A 15,582-nucleotide genomic window follows, 5' to 3' on the forward strand; every position below is an offset into this window, starting at 1 on the left:
ATGGGAGAGGCAGAGAGGCGGGAAGGCGGCGACGGGAGAGGATGGAGAGAAGGTTAAAAGAGAAGGGAAGAAGGGCAGTGAAAGATGGAGGGAGGGCGAGAGAAAGGTGAAAGAGAGGCGCTGCTACTGCGAATGAGAGAGGATGAACATGTAGGGGAAGAAAAAGAGAGAGTGTGTGCTATGTGCCAGAAAAAAGGTTAGAGCAGAGAAAAAGAGAGACAGATGGAGTGTGTGCTCCAGCAGTGATGAAAAAAGGAGGAGAACAGTGAGCGGTGAGGAGGAAGAGGAGGAGGAAGGTGGCGCAGACGTCACCTCCTCTCTGTGACCAAAGAGACGGCGGAGGAGGAGGTGGAGGAGGGTGAAAAAAAAAGGAAAGTCTTTCACGCCACGTCACTCCACATCACCACGGACGGACACACAGAGGGGAATTTGATTCTCATCCATCCTCCCGGTTCTCAGGCTAAAACCTGGGCATCCAAGAATTCCAAACTTGTACAGACGTTCTGGAATGTTTACGTTCTTATATCCATCCACTGATTTCTGAAACCCTCTTTGTTCTGGAATCTTAATGTAACAATGTTGAGGTCACGGACGTGATCATTCACACACACACACACGACACACACACACACACACACACACACACACACACACACACACCACACCCACACACACACACAACACACACACACCACACAGACGCAAATGCACACATACATGCACTCGCCCCGTCTGTCTTTTCCCTCCCCTTGCTTTGTTCTTGGCACTTTCCTCTTTTGCACACACACACAAACACACACACACGCACCTTTAGGTCCCCTCTGGTCTGTTTGTAGTGTTTAACAGTCCTTTGGTCCCAACACCAGAGACCAAAATGAATAAAAACCCTGTTTAATAAGCAGGCCTGCTTCATGCTCTCCGTACAGAAACTCCACAGGCATGATATCCTCCGCACACTCTTTGTATGAACACACACACACTTGTGTGTAGATTGGTCTTCTTTTTTTTCTCCATGTTTTGTTTGTTTGTCTTCAGTAACATTTTGCTTGCCAGTCTTTGCGTGTGTGTGTGTTTGAGTGTGTGTATTCCCCTCACTGCGTGGGCAGTTTGTAGTCCAATCTTCTTGCTGCTTTGTACACTATTTATAGTCTTTGTTTCTGCAGATGATAGTTGTTGATAGATGCGTTACATTTATCTTTGTACATGATACATTACAGTATGATCCAGTTTAACATGTACAGTATATGGCCACTGGGTATGTTTAAGAAAAAAATATATGCAAAAAAAAAAAAAAAAAGAAACCAAAGAAAGAGTGAAAAGATAGTAACAGATGAGGAAAAAGGTAGCGGCGCAGTGTTTGCGCCGTGTAAACGACCTGCGACACCAGTAAGGGGGAAAAAAGTGCTTATGTTCCAAAAATGTGGTCCGTTTGCCGAGCGCCTTTGTGGAATGTTTTGTGAAGGTCCGTGTTTGTGTTCACAGCACGAGCGATAACACGTGTGGTATGCTCATGCCTCATCTTTGGTGGCAAAAAGCGTGCCCCCGCCTTGTGGTTTCTGTTTGTAAATCCGGCTCTTTTATGTAATCCTGTCTGTCTGGAGCTGAGAGGGCTGCTGTGGTGTCGCATTCACCGTGGAGAGAAGACGGAACCACAAGGTCCAAGGTTTGGGAATATTTCCTTTGTCAGTGGTCCACAGGTGATGGACCTGTAATGCTGCTAGCTCAAGGGGTTTGGTAGAATCGAGGGTAAATTGTGTTAAAGTCTTGTATTTTCAGTGTTTTTATTCCATTTGTTTTGTGAATTGATGGAGATTCCTCTTTAGGGGGGATTAATATGGTCACAGGTTCAGATACGCTCCCCCGTAGTCATCAGGGTTTTTTTGTTGTATTCACCTGGAAGAAGCCCAGGAGTAAAGATGCCTGCTGTGTATCTTTACATTCCCAGTGTCTGCTCCACCCAACTAGCCTCCACACTGAACAAATTCCCAATGAGGAAAAGATAGTGCAGTGCAGTTTAGAAGCATGACCTCAAAACCTCCACCTTCCATTAAATATATTGTGAGAACCTACTTTTCTCTCCGTTGATGTCTTGCTTTCCTAGAGGGGCTGGTTTGACTCGGACCAACAGTGCTCCAACCGTGGGAGGGACCATTTTGTCCAAAAGTGTGCTCCAATTTGATTGGACAGTGCAAATGGTCAACCAGTAGTTGGAGCGATCTGGTTGGACATGTTCGTCAGATGGCCCCGTCCCCCATAGGGTGGCAGGCCATGGAAATGGTTGGTAGCTTTGTCGACAGCAAACAGACCTGGTTTACATCTGCGTAGACGCTTCCATTCACTGATCGCTGGGTTTGTCGTTCCCAGCCGTTGTCTCTCCTCCCTCGGCATTCGATGCCGTGTTGGCTGAAAACTCCGTGACACGTCGGGCCAGGGGGTTTGTGCTTTTTAGAAGCTCCATGGCAGAGACTCTGGTTCCTCCGCTGGAAGACTTGTTGCCTTTCTTCTGAAGGAGGGCCATGAAGTTCTCGTTGCGGGAGCTCGACCTCTGGCTGCTGCCCAAGGTTAGATTTCTGAGGTCGCTACCGCTGGTGCTGTGCTTCACTGGTGACACCAAACTCTGGCGACTGCCAAACGAGTCGGAAGGTTCTTTGCGACCCAGGACCTTTCGTTTGGACCTGGAGGAGAGAGAGAAGATTATCAGCCAAAACTGTGTGTGCAGCTGTTTCACTTCATCAGATTTACTACTCGTGTGTGATGAGTCACACTTTAGTTGACATTTGTTTCTCGAGAATAGAAAAACTAAAATTTGTAACTACAGAAGGGACTCCATTCTTTCTTGTAGGAGATGAAAACGCTGATTACCGATCTTCCATTTCCCCATCCTCACTTATTCTTCAGAGCCTTTTAAGCTATTTTCAGCATCACGCAAGGTAAAAATCACGAACACTTGTTGCTTAGTGACTAGATTTCTTGTCAGTTTCTGTGTGTACTCATATCCACGTACGTGCATGTGTGAGAGAGAGAGGGACGCTGGAAGGAAAAAAAAGGACGAAATGAGAGCCAGCGGTCGTGCAGCAAACCCACTTTACATGTAACTGTTGCTAGGGAACCTTATACTCCATCTGTCTCACACCTTTTCAACAAGACAATGCGTATTTTGTCACATGCTCCAGGTTATAAAAAGCTGCCAGGCAGGTTTGGTGATGGCTCAAAGCATTTGTGCTGTCCTGTCAAAACAGACTAAACTGTGAAGCACTTCTTAACCTTTAACTGCCATCTGAGGAAACTATGTGCTCTAATATCAGAGTTTGTACCGATCTTGGTGTTTAAAATATGCCTTGGTTGTGTCTGTGTGCGTGCTCAAACCTGTGTATAATAGTGAAGAGGTCTTCGGTGGTGTGTGTTGTAGGTGTGCTGGCCAACAAGTCGTCATCTGTTTCCTCTTCGATGTGCAGTACAGTCTTTTCACTGGCTGCTGGTTCATCTAAGCAAGGCACACAAATCATGGTAAAACATATAAAGTAGAAATGCTAACCAGCCACTTTCTCATGCACCTTAGATGATATAAATTTTAATGACCAAACAGCTAATCAGCCAATCACCAACTCATTGAGTTCAGGCAGAAATGTTCAAGACAACCTGCTGAAGATCAAACTCAGCATCACAATGGTGAAGAAATGTGATTTTTAAGCGACTCTGAGCATGGCCTAGTTGTTGGCACAAGGTGGGCTGGTCTGAGTATTTCAAAAACTGCTGATCTGCTGGGATTTAATCACATAACCATCTCTACAGTTTACAGAGAATAGACCAAAAAAGAGAAAATACCCAGTGAACAGCAGTTTCATGGATGAAAATGTCTTGTTGATGTCAAGCTACAATTTGCAAGGACTGATCAAGGTCCAAAATTGAACATGGGAAAAATGTTGTCTAGTCTAATGAGTTTCCATTTCTCATGCAAAATTCCGGTGGCAAGGGCAGAATCTGGGATAAACAACAGGACCTTCTTGCTGTGAGGGAACAGTGCTAACCACTGCACCACTGTATGATCTGTCCAGGATGTACCCTGGCTCCAGCCCCCCTGCAACCCTGATAAGGATAGGCAATGGAAGGATGGATGGAACATAAATGTATGAGTCCTTCCTTGAATTAATGTTTCTGGATGTTGGTGGTTTAATGATGTACAGGATAGTCACTAACTAAACATTGTTTAAATGCCACAGCCTGCCTGAGTACTGCTTGTTTCTTATGACCACAGTGTATCCATCTTCTAAAAGGCTTCTTCAGGCAGGATAACACACAACATCACAAACTGGTTTCTTGAACATGAAAATGAGTTCACTATACTCAAATTGGTTTCCACTGTAAGCTACAGATCACCTTTGGGACATGGTGTAATGGGAGATTCACATCATGCATGTGTAGCTTACAAATCTGCAGCAAATCTGTGATGCTATAATATAAACAAGGACCAAAATCTCTGAGGAATGTTTTCAGCACCTTGTTAAATTAGGCAGCGCTGAAGGCAAAGGGCACTACTACATGTAGGTATACCTAATAAAGCAGCTGATAGGTGTATATCAGCTGGCTTTGTGCAAACGCATATGTAAATCTGATTTGGCTACAGAGAAAATTAGGTGATAATGAAATAATGATGATAAATGTCATCTTCACTGTTAAAAACAGTGTGAACCATTCTGTGTTTTGATTTGGGCTCATTTTAGAGCAATGGGCCTATATCAAAACACAGCAGAATCAGGAGGGTATGTATCAAAATTAGCAGGTATGAGTCCTAATCAAATGTAGAAGCTCTGCTAGACGATTATCACCAACACAGGCACATAAAAAAATCACAAGAAACAATGTCTGCAGTGAAACAAGACTAAAAGCAAACTATTAGCTAATATGTGTTAGAAAATACAACATTTGTGTTGGGATGTTTTTAATTAGAAACGATTAGAAAACTCCAGTACAAGATTTATGGTATATTTTTGTATTTCATCATTGAATGAATGTACAACTACCCCTACCCTGAACCGGCGATTCTGTAGGACAGGGACCACTGGTGGAGAATAGAGGGACTGCAGGAGGCGTGTGGACAACCAAGGGAAAATAACTACTTAACTTTGACATGTTTCCATCAAACTGTCCAAGTAAATTTTTTACACAAAGATATTTTCTTTTTCCATTTTTCTACAAATCAGGCTCTGGATGGTATATAAACAAATCCCTCTGTCAAACTATAGAAGGGAATCAAACTAGAACTTTTTGGTGTGTGTAAGTATATGCATGTAATGTAAAATTTTACAATATTAAAACAATTATTAAAATGTAACCTAATGACACTTCCTCAGTCAGTTATTGAAAAAGAGACAATATTTTAAAAACGGTGCTTTTGTTTTAAAAGTTTTTAGACTATTGGATTAAAATGTGCAAATGATGTAAGTCTTGGATTAAACACGAACAGCTTTGTATAAATGTTAAGTAGAAAAACACATTTTCGGTGGTTTCTTTCCAGTAGTCTGACAGAAGAAATGTTATTGAAGTAAAATAGGCCAAAAATGTTTTTTGTTTCTAATGTCTCTGTAAAGCACTTTGAATCACCTTGTTGTTGAATCGTGCTATACAAATAAACTTGCCTTGCCTTACCTTACATGTAGTGTGTAGTGTCTCATCTTTAAAAAAATAAATTGATGCATAAAAGCCCTTTTATCTGGTCTTATGAGTCTTATGAGACCACCATTCGGTGAAAACCAACTTTTAAAGCTTAATAAAGTGGACCCATCAAGGCATACCTGTCCCAATCCCAGTACCAGCCATCTTCCCTTCCAGCTCTGTGAGAGAGGAATCTTGAAGAGAGGATTGTAGTGATGACTCTTTGGAACTTTCTTCATCTGTTCCCAAGTGGTTCTCATCTTGCTCAGGCATGTCGGGAACACTGGGAGCATTGAGAATATCATCTGGTGGGAATGTTCCTACCGGAGACCGAAGGCCCACGGGGCTGTCAGTCTGTGGCGTCTGACGGTCTGTGCTGCCATTAGTGGAGGAGTGGACTGAGGTGGGAAGAAGCAGAACATTTGGCTTCTTGGGGACTGGAGGTGGAACCTGGAAAGGATTGAGAAGGTTTCAAAGAATGAGAAATAAGGAGAGTTGTGAACTGTGAATATGTTTTTTTTAAATTGTTTGCCTTTAGAAGATACTCGATGTTTAACCATGACTTGTGTAAAAGAACAATATATTTAATTTGGTTACCTTGGGTTTCTTTTTGTCTGACAGCTCTGCCAGACAGGAGACTGTCATCCTTGAGGGTAGCGTCTTGCTCTTGTCCTGAAGTTCTGGGGCCTCCTGATTGCTGCAAGGTGAAGGGAGTGAGCCTCCATCTTCGGGGCCAAGACGAATCTCTTGGTCAACATCAAATTCAGGCTCCAAAACTGGGTCTTCCAGGAGAGGCTGAGGGTCTGGGAGAGGAGGGAGATCAAACAGGGACTGGGATAGGGGGAGGAACGATTGATCATAGGCAGTTTGTGGAGCAGCCATAGAGTTTGAATCTGACAGAATAGTGGGATTTGTTGGAGCTTGTGGTGGAGGTTTTTTGGGTTTTGGCTTTTTCATGACTTTGTAGATGTTGCCTAGAGGCACAGGTCGGTCTACAGGTGAGGCAGGAGGCGAGTCAAGCGCCAGAGGGGAAGTGGAGGAAGGAGAAGGAGACTTGAGAAGAAGGTTCATGGGCCGTTTAGGTAAGGGAGGCTTGACTGCTACAGGTGGTTTAGGTTTTGGTAGAGTGGGTGGTGGGCTGGGATCCTCGCCTATATCGCGGCCATGCTGTTCCTCTTCGATGGTGTCAGAGGCTCCATCAGGGCAGTCTTCTAGGTCTCCACGAGAAACTGAACGAAGCCGAACAGTCTTTAGCTCGTTCTGGGTAACCATAGGCAGTGCCTGTGAGGAACTCGGGCTGATCTTTCCTGGCTTTGCTGCTGTCGAAGTGTCAGAATGCCGCCGGCTGGCCTTTTGTTTTGGCTTGATGGACGAAAGCTCCAGATGTGCATTCCCAGGCATTTCAAAGGACAGTCTAGACCTAGCAGCTGGATCCTTGGGTGATGGTAGAGATGATTTCCTCTCTGGGATTTTGGGGCGCATCTTACAACCTATTGTACCTGTTGTACCCACAGTCCCCTGACCTGCCAGATGACTGAGTGGAACAGTTGGGGTGGGAGTCTCTGACTGGCTGGAATAGCCACTTGATGGGGACATAAGTCCTGGAGGTTTGAAGGGGGATGATGCCTTGATGTCAGTCTCCATGGAAAGCTGTGAGGGTGATGTGGCTCTCGAGGTGGAGGGAGAGTCAAGAAGGGACTCTGAGCTACCTCTGACTTTCATACATTCGATCACTGTAGTACCTGTTGCTGTGCTGGAGCCTGACAGAGACCTGAGGAAGAGCACAGAAGAGATGTGAAGTTTTTTTGCTAAATCAAAGTTTGCCAAACACTTTTGACAACAAAACATCCAGGATACCTATGAAATGATGTGAGAAGACATAATAAAGATGACACAATAATAATAACTTTGTAGCACAAGTACTAAACATCCATGTGTAGTTTCCTACCTGTATGGATCATTGCTCTTCCACTCCCCTAGCTGCCAGTGCGTGGGAAAAGTAATTTCCGTCTCCCCCTCCCTCTCTGGTGCCTGGACCTCTAGACTTGGAGGTCTGTCATTCCCTCCTTGGCCTGGCTCTCGCTCACCAATACTGGTTTTAGACGAGTTGGGCAGAAGGAAATCTGGCTGAAAGTCAGGGAAGTGATCCCTGGGAATGTGCAGGCTCTTTGGTCGGCCATCTCTGTAAAGACCACCTTGATGGTGTATTCTGCCCTCAGCTTGTCCAAGGTTTTTCATAAGAGAGACACTCCTCACAGGGGGTGGTGGCTTTCGTTTGGATTTTTTAAGGGAGATGGAGCGGGAACGTAGGCGCAAACGGCCTTCTGTGCTGTAGTCTGAAGCTGTGACGGAGATTGTGTCAGTTGTACTTGCGCTGTCTTCTGAGCTCCCTCTAGGGTAGAGAAGGGCGTAATTCTCACCTAAGCCGAGGAAGTTGTGATGCTCTTGTTGGTGGTCCATAGTATTCCCATTTCCTGTAGATGTTATATTACCATCCGGATGGCCTATAACACCCTCTGTGAAACAAAAAGATCCAGAATCTGTGGGTGTGGAAAGGGAACGCTCTCGAAACTTGAAAGCATTCTGTGCTGCTATGGAACGTGCCGACCTCTCCCGTCCTCTCACTGCTTCCCCTCCTCCCCCCCTTCCTCCATCAACTGCAGCCCCCTCTGTCTCACTCCGCTTCCCTATGTCCATGTTATTCAATGGTCTCCGAGAAGGGTCTGTCACAGTCTTGAATGAGCTTGAATGTCCTGAGCTCACCAGCATCACCCCCTCCTGGGTCCCTCCTCCGATGATACTGTGCTGTTTGGGTGGTACCGCTGGTCCTTTGTTCTTACTGTAATTGTAAGGCTCGTTCCACGCTCCAGGAGAAAAGGTGGAACCCTTGGGTCCGTTCCAGGAAGCGGTGGGTGTATTTGAGCAGAGCAGCCCAGAATGGTCCATAGTTTCTGGGTGAAGGTGATCTGGGGCAGGCAGCCCCAAACGGTTGTCTGTAGAGAAGAGAGGGAAAGAATCAATACACCAAAACTAATCACACCAAATTCCACTGACTGTGGACACTCTAAAATAAAAGGTTATAATAAAAACTTCTAAACATCACATATCTATCTCTAGCTCTACCCATTCAGAAAACTATTCTGACCAGAAAAGGCACAACCTGCCTTGACATCTGTAGCCTCTGGCATTAGTCCATACACAGTGTGTATCATTTGTTTACTGCCTGACGAGAATAGCCACCTCGACGGGACAAGACTTAGGTGTCCATCTACATCTAAAGGACAAAGGTCACTCTTTCGAGGATGCTAATGTTAACATTTTGGACACAGAAGACAGATGGTTTGAAACAGGAGTGAAAGAAGCCATCTGTCCACTGTGAACTACCATCTTTGAACAGAAGGGATGACTTACAACACCAACTGTCTGCCATCTATAATCCAGTTTTGAGATCCGCTCCCAGACACTTGGGCCATTTGACCTCAGGATATCACGTGATAGAGTGGGGCTAGGTTTTGCAATGGGTTTACCCGAAACCTTGGCTGATTGTGACCCACACCTGTTTTCACACGGGCTCGTGTGATTAGGTAGAGGATCAATAGGGAGTCCATGACCCTCTTGGAGACACTCCCATAGGGCTTAAAATCTGGGATTCTCCACCAGTTTTCTTCTTTGAATGAAAGAAGTTTCAGACTTTCTTTGAAAGAAGTTCTTTCTTAGAACTTCTTTCTTTCAGACTGTTTTCTTTTTCATGCTCCTTACACTACAATGACCGAGATGACCAAGCACCTTCACAGACATACTTTCCTGCCTAACAAACCTCCATGCTTAAAAGATACATACAAGGCAACATATTAACAAGAAAAACATATATAAACTTCTCTGACCTTTCCTTCTAAGGAGGAAAAGCGGATCAAAAACATTCTTTTTTACAAGTGAGATAGAATCACACCAGAACTTGGTCAGAATCCAATATTCCACGCTTTAAGCTATGTGCTGTGGTATAACCACAGAACAAATAAGCATCTATGGACATGTTTTAGTTGTTCCTCGAGATGAAATGCTAAATCATAACTTATAGAACTGAAAAGTTGAGAGCATTTCTTCACTGTCTGATGTGCAAAGGTGTTTTTCATCTTCACTTGACTGGATTTGGCAAGAGTTTGATTTTTCAACTGACTGGCTGAAGTTAATAGACAGATGGTTCTTTCAAACGCGTGCCATTTTGCAAGTATGGCTTCACAGATGGTTCTGTAACAAGTTATCTGGTGTGACAGGTTACCATATCATGCCAACCAAATGCCCCTTCACAGCAACAAACCCACCACATTCACCCACTGTAAGGATTGAGGGGTCAGTTTTTTTCCCTTTAATTTGTTACATAGGCCTAATAGTACATTCTCAACAATGCATATTCGTCCTGCAACAAAGGATTAGTTCTTAATTCAAGAACAACTGAAACACATTTTTAAATGTCAGATGTGGCTTCTTCTGCTTTTGTCTTCGTCTCACCAAAATTATGGGCTTATTCAGATGAAGCTGATTAAATGAACCCTTGATGCCCTGTGTTTAAATGTCCTCACTGAAGTAAATAAACCAGCAAGGAATGAAAAGATCCTGGCTAAAGGCATAGCTGTTCTTCACTAGGAAACATTGATTAGTGCAAATCCAGGGGAAATAAATTATTAATTCAGCATTAGTTTGTGTAATTTTTTTTGCTTAATTAAACCTTTGGTGGATAGATAGCTGACTACCTTTGTATATTGGCCGTACTGCAGAAAGCAGTCATTAGTCATTCACCTTTGCTTTGGGGCATTACCGTAGTTTTCGGGTCATAAGCCGCCCTTTTTTCCCACACTGTGAACACTGCGGCCTATAATGACGTGCGGCTAATGCATATATTTTTTTATGCGGCCAAAAACAATTTGCCTGGTAACAGTAGACCAATAAAATAGATAAGTAGTAAATATACGGTATATATTTTTACGTGTTGTTAAGAAACGTTGCAATGTTGTTTGTGCACCGTTCCGTAAAAAAACCATAAGCAACGTAATTTGTGTGTTACCGATACGTACGTATACTTAAAGGTAGCCGTGTTACAGGTGCTGTTCGAAGAAAAAAAAGCATTTGCAGTATGTATTTTTGTATGTTACCATAACGTTTATGTTACCATGGTTATGTTACACTACGGAATAAATTAAACATTAAAAATCCTCACGTGTTATATTTCTGTGTAAATATCTCATATTACAAGTGAAACGCATATGGCTTAAAATCCGGTGCGGCCTGTACAAGTACAAAATTGATTTTCTTTCTAAAATTACAGCATGCGGCTTTTAATCAGGTGCGCTCTGTAGTCCGGGATTTACAGTACATTATTTATTATAGCCTAAAATCCGCAACATTATACCAGATAGCCCAATAAAATTAGCTGGTGAAGTATTAGGCAAACAAGCTTAACTAATAGTCTACTTTTGCTATTAGTGTTAACAATCAAACAAGCAAGCTAATGCTAAATAACGCTTAGCTCTCTTTTGAGTTTAAATATTGTGTTTATGGTAGATTGTTTTTAATGTGGTAGCTAGCGTTACTCTGTGTTGGTGCTGTAGGCTAGTAACAACCATCAAAATCCCATGGTAATCATTTGAAAAAGGGTCTTTCTCCGACTGGTTGGCAAGCGGTTGCTGGGGAGTGCTAGCTGTCACTAGGGGAAACTGGTCACAAAGAGGTATTGCAGTTTTGCAGATGTGTGACAACTAACAATGTGATGTTAACTTGTTAACATGTTAACTTCCATTTTGGATGTCACAATCTTGGTGACATTGTGGGAATGAATGAAAAAGGCCCCACTCACACAGGCTAAAAGACTGGTTAGTCACCCCATGGCAACCACCCGTTACTACGGAAAAATGTGTATTCTGCCAACTGACTTGCAAAAAAACTCTTTCTGATTGCTTTGGTTGCTAGCTGGTGGAGGCGGTTTCACTTAGTTCTGCAAGCTGAAGTGAAACTGAAATGAAGACTGTCCAGCTTCATAGAAGAACCTTCTCCATTCACCTTTTACATCACAATTTTCAACTTTCACTACAGCTCAGGGAGCAAATCATTGACCCTTTAAGACCTACCATAGAACCAAGTCTGCCAGAGCTTATCTTTATATTTTTACATGTTGTAGTGCCATTTTTGGGAGCGTTTCAAGTTGCTATACATCAATACAACTGTTATAGCCCAAATTTTAATAATATGTATGCATTAAGTCCATAGTAACTACATAAATTGCAAAAAAGTGCAATAAACTACAAAAAAATTGAAAATCATTTTTGTTTTTTTTACATTTCTATTTAGAGAATTTTAAGAGGTTTATCCCTCAAAACTGTAAATACAAAAAAGTTGCACAAAAAAGTTTCCAACAACAGGAAATTTATTTTGAGTGTCTTCATAATTTTATTTTTGAGATACACCAATTTTTATATACTACAGGAAAAACGAAAATAAATATTATAATGCAAATTTGCAAAGAAAACAGCATGTGCATCAAAATAAACTATTTCCAGCAGTGCAATATGAGTTTTAAGCATCCCAGAAACTATTCAGAAAAGCATAAAGTCAACATGACTCTTAAAAATACCAGTATAGGCTTATAAGGCCCCGAAGGTAAAAAACTACATTTTCCGCAAAAATGACATCACTTCCAGTTTTGGGCAAGTAATGGGGAGCATGCATTAGTTCCCGCTGATGTCTATTCCAACATAGGAAGTGTTTTGAACAGCTGATCGGATCGGCAAAGCCTGTTTCTGGAATATTATGTTTTTGTTGCTACAAGTGCTTTTTATGCAATTTTTGCAAAGCTATATGTGGAAGGAAACCGTGACGTAAGTACAACTCCTCCGGTTTCATATGCAAAACAAATTATTGTGCCAGCTTACAGGGTTTTGGTTCTACAGGGATTTAAAAATAGTTACGCAAAATGGAGCGTGCCCACTCTGACCAGTTTTAAAGGATTAATATCTGCAAACAAGTTTGTGTCTTCCATGTAAACTATGGGCAACAGTAGCAACTGCTAGCAACCGAAGCAATCACAAGTAGGTTTTTACAGCCAGTTTCACCTCAAAAAACCCAGCAACCACTCACTAACCAGTCGGGCAGTCCAGGTTTTTGCTTTTGCTGAGTTTGTCAAGGACCAGCCTGTCTCTAGGCCTGCGTGACTATGCCTTAACAAGAAAGGAGAACATTTTTCTTTTAAAACAGTATGTAAATCCATAATCAATGACAAAATAAACACACATTTGTCATGTTTGTTGAACAAAAAACATAATTCAAACAAAAGAAAATGTCCTGCTATTGCATACATTTCTTTTATTTAAAGAATATTTAAAGTGGGCGGGAAAAAAATGATAGTCTTTCCACAGCCAAGAACTGTTCAGTGCTACTAACAGCAATACTAGAGTTTTATCTGAAATACGAGAAGTTCATGAGTATAGGAATTTCATTCTGACATTCCCAGATTCTTTTTTTTCTCTCTCTTTCTCTTGTCTTTGAAGGTTGCGGCACACTTTATGTGAGGAGTAATAAGATCTGCACCATGGAGGGAGGGTAAAGAGCTCCCTATTATGGTCTCACACACACACCTGCAGGTAAGGTTGTGTCGAGGTCAGAGTGTGTCTTCCTCAGTGGGAGATTCTGGTGCGGTGTGTCAGTAACAGGCTCCAGGGAGTGGGGCTGGTGGGGGAAAGGGTCCCCGGGAGAGGGGGAAGGGGACGGAGAGTGCTGGAGAAGATCAACACCGTGGAATTTCAATCCTCTCCCTTCACCTGCAAGAGGAAGACAGCAGCAAGAAGGTCAGCAGGAGGGTGGGAAGACTAATTTTACCTGACACGCATTAAATTAAATAAAACAATAAATCCAATCATGTTGTTGACATGGCAATAAAGTATTAGATTATGGCTCTTGAGAGACAGCGATGTGAAGGCAGATCATTTGATATGATTTCAAGTCTCTCTTAAAAGGCTGCAGTGCTTTCCTCTCACAACTCTCGGAGATCGTTAACACAAACACGATTTACTGCTTCTATTAAACATTCACTCAGGTCACTTTAGTGAGACACAGTATCAACCATAACTCTGTATTTGCATCAGGAGGCAACTTTTGGAGGTGAAAAAGGAAGAAAATGTGGGAACTGCCGTTTCTCTAGTGGCTACTTCCCTGGTGAAGATGACCTGCTGAAGTTCAAAGTGAGCATTAGGAAGGGGAAGAAAGATGATTTAAGTGATTTTCCATGTTGTTGGTGCCAGATGGGTTGATCCATTTCAGAAATCTTGATCTGCGGAGATTTTTCCAATGACCATCTCTAGGGTTTACAGAGGATGGTGTGCAAATAAGCAAATATCCACTGAGCAGCAGTCCTCTGGGGGAAAATGCTTTGTTGATACCCAGAGGTCAGAGGAGAAAAGACTGCTTTGAACAGACAGGAACTCAAATAACCGATCGTTACAGCCAAGATACGGAGAAGAGCATCTCTGAATTTGTAACACATCAAAGTTCGAAGGAGATGGGCTACAGCAGGAGAAGACCAGACTGGGTGACAGGTAAGAAGAGGACACACAGGCTCCCCAAAACTGGACAGTAGAAGACTGGAAAAATGCTGCCTGGTTTGATGAGTCATGATCTCTGCTGCAACATTTGGATGGTAGGTTTTGGGCATCTTCTGATGGCTGCAGCAGGATAACACACTGCATCTCAAAGCTCAAATCATGTGCGGTCGACAAATCTGCAGCAGCTGCGTGATGCCGTCATGTGAACGTGGACCCAAATCTGTGAGCAATGCTTCCAGCACCTTGTTGAATCTTTGCCACAATGAATTAAGGCAGCTCTAAAGAAAAAAAGGGAGTACACCCAGTACTAGAAAAATGTATTTCTACATTTCTTTTTCTAAATTTCTATATTATCTAACTGTCTAATTCTCTCAGCTTACAAAACTCTCATACAATTGCTAGAGGCATTGACAACACTTCAGGTGATAGGACTAAGAAAAGAATTCAAAACTCAGGTAGCAGTTTAGGCAAATTTGCGAGTAAAACAAAGTCAAGTGGAAGTCCAATTCTCCCAACAATGCTTTTTGGTTGATACCGCCTGAATATTTTTCACTATAAAGAGATTTCAAATCAAGACTGTTTACATAAATAGTGTCTAATTAAAGATGCATTAAGAACTCTGTTGATTTGCCCTTTTAATATTAACGTTTACTCTAAAATAGGATACAATTAATGTCACAGAGTTGCCTGAAGTTGGTAGTTGTTTCCACTCTTCTTTATTTCCTGTCGCACAATTGCTGATACTTCAAGTGTCCACTGTTTAAAGTTGCCTCTGACTCAGCAGGTGTTTGAGAAGTGGCATAAGCAACACTCGATGAGTTCATCTCAGCTGAACAAGTGGAGAAGACTTTGCAGCTTTCAGTTTCATCATCACCATAATGACTCCTGCACATGCATTACATTTTAATCCAGACGGGCTCACGGCAGACACGACGGAGAAACCTGCTGCTCTGTTCTAGCGCACTTCCCGTCTCCCTAATGTGTTTTGTGTGAGAACATGAATCCAGTGAGTCACTGGTGGCAGCAGGCACCTAGCTGGTTACCTTAATGACATACAGCGCCGTTTCTCACCCATCCCATTAAGCTATCAGCCTCGTTTTAGAGCAACAGTCATATCGGGCTCAGCCTGCTGCTAAAATTTATGTCCAACAATGAAATTGTGCCACTTGATGAAGCTCTTTTAAGAGGACTGCGGTACTAAAAACCAATAAGTCAAGAAAGCAAATAAACAAACTGGAGCCAAATCAGCCCACTATTACCCACCCTGTGCCAAAGCAAACTTAAGGAACATGGCCGTACTGCTGACACTGACAGCTGTCACCAAGCACTCAAAACACAGATC

The 15,582-nt window shown here is 42.7% G+C and overlaps 1 protein-coding gene across 3 annotated transcripts in view; it reads right to left on the bottom strand.

The window, feature by feature from the left end:
* Window positions 1-707: 707 nt before the first annotated feature.
* nhsl2 (NHS-like 2) overlaps window positions 708-15,582 on the bottom strand; it is a 111,996-nt gene continuing 97,121 nt past the window's right edge. For 2 of the 3 annotated variants that reach the window (XM_042212643.1, XM_005946866.3), the window contains exons 5-10: window positions 13,278-13,460; window positions 7,601-8,645; window positions 6,250-7,423; window positions 5,793-6,102; window positions 3,367-3,484; window positions 708-2,675 (exon numbers count right to left, since the gene is read on the bottom strand). In XM_042212643.1, the coding sequence (XP_042068577.1) occupies window positions 2,336-2,675; window positions 3,367-3,484; window positions 5,793-6,102; window positions 6,250-7,423; window positions 7,601-8,645; window positions 13,278-13,460 (3,170 nt within the window). In that variant the 3' untranslated portion in view covers window positions 708-2,335. The remainder of the gene's footprint in view (window positions 2,676-3,366; window positions 3,485-5,792; window positions 6,103-6,249; window positions 7,424-7,600; window positions 8,646-13,277; window positions 13,461-15,582) is intronic. The other variant, XM_005946867.2, reaches the window with a different exon arrangement.

The sequence above is a fragment of the Haplochromis burtoni genome, unplaced genomic scaffold (assembly GCF_018398535.1).
Source record: "Haplochromis burtoni strain Fernald_Lab_line unplaced genomic scaffold, NCSU_Asbu1 Contig_383, whole genome shotgun sequence".
In the NCBI taxonomy this organism is placed as follows: domain Eukaryota; kingdom Metazoa; phylum Chordata; class Actinopteri; order Cichliformes; family Cichlidae; genus Haplochromis; species Haplochromis burtoni.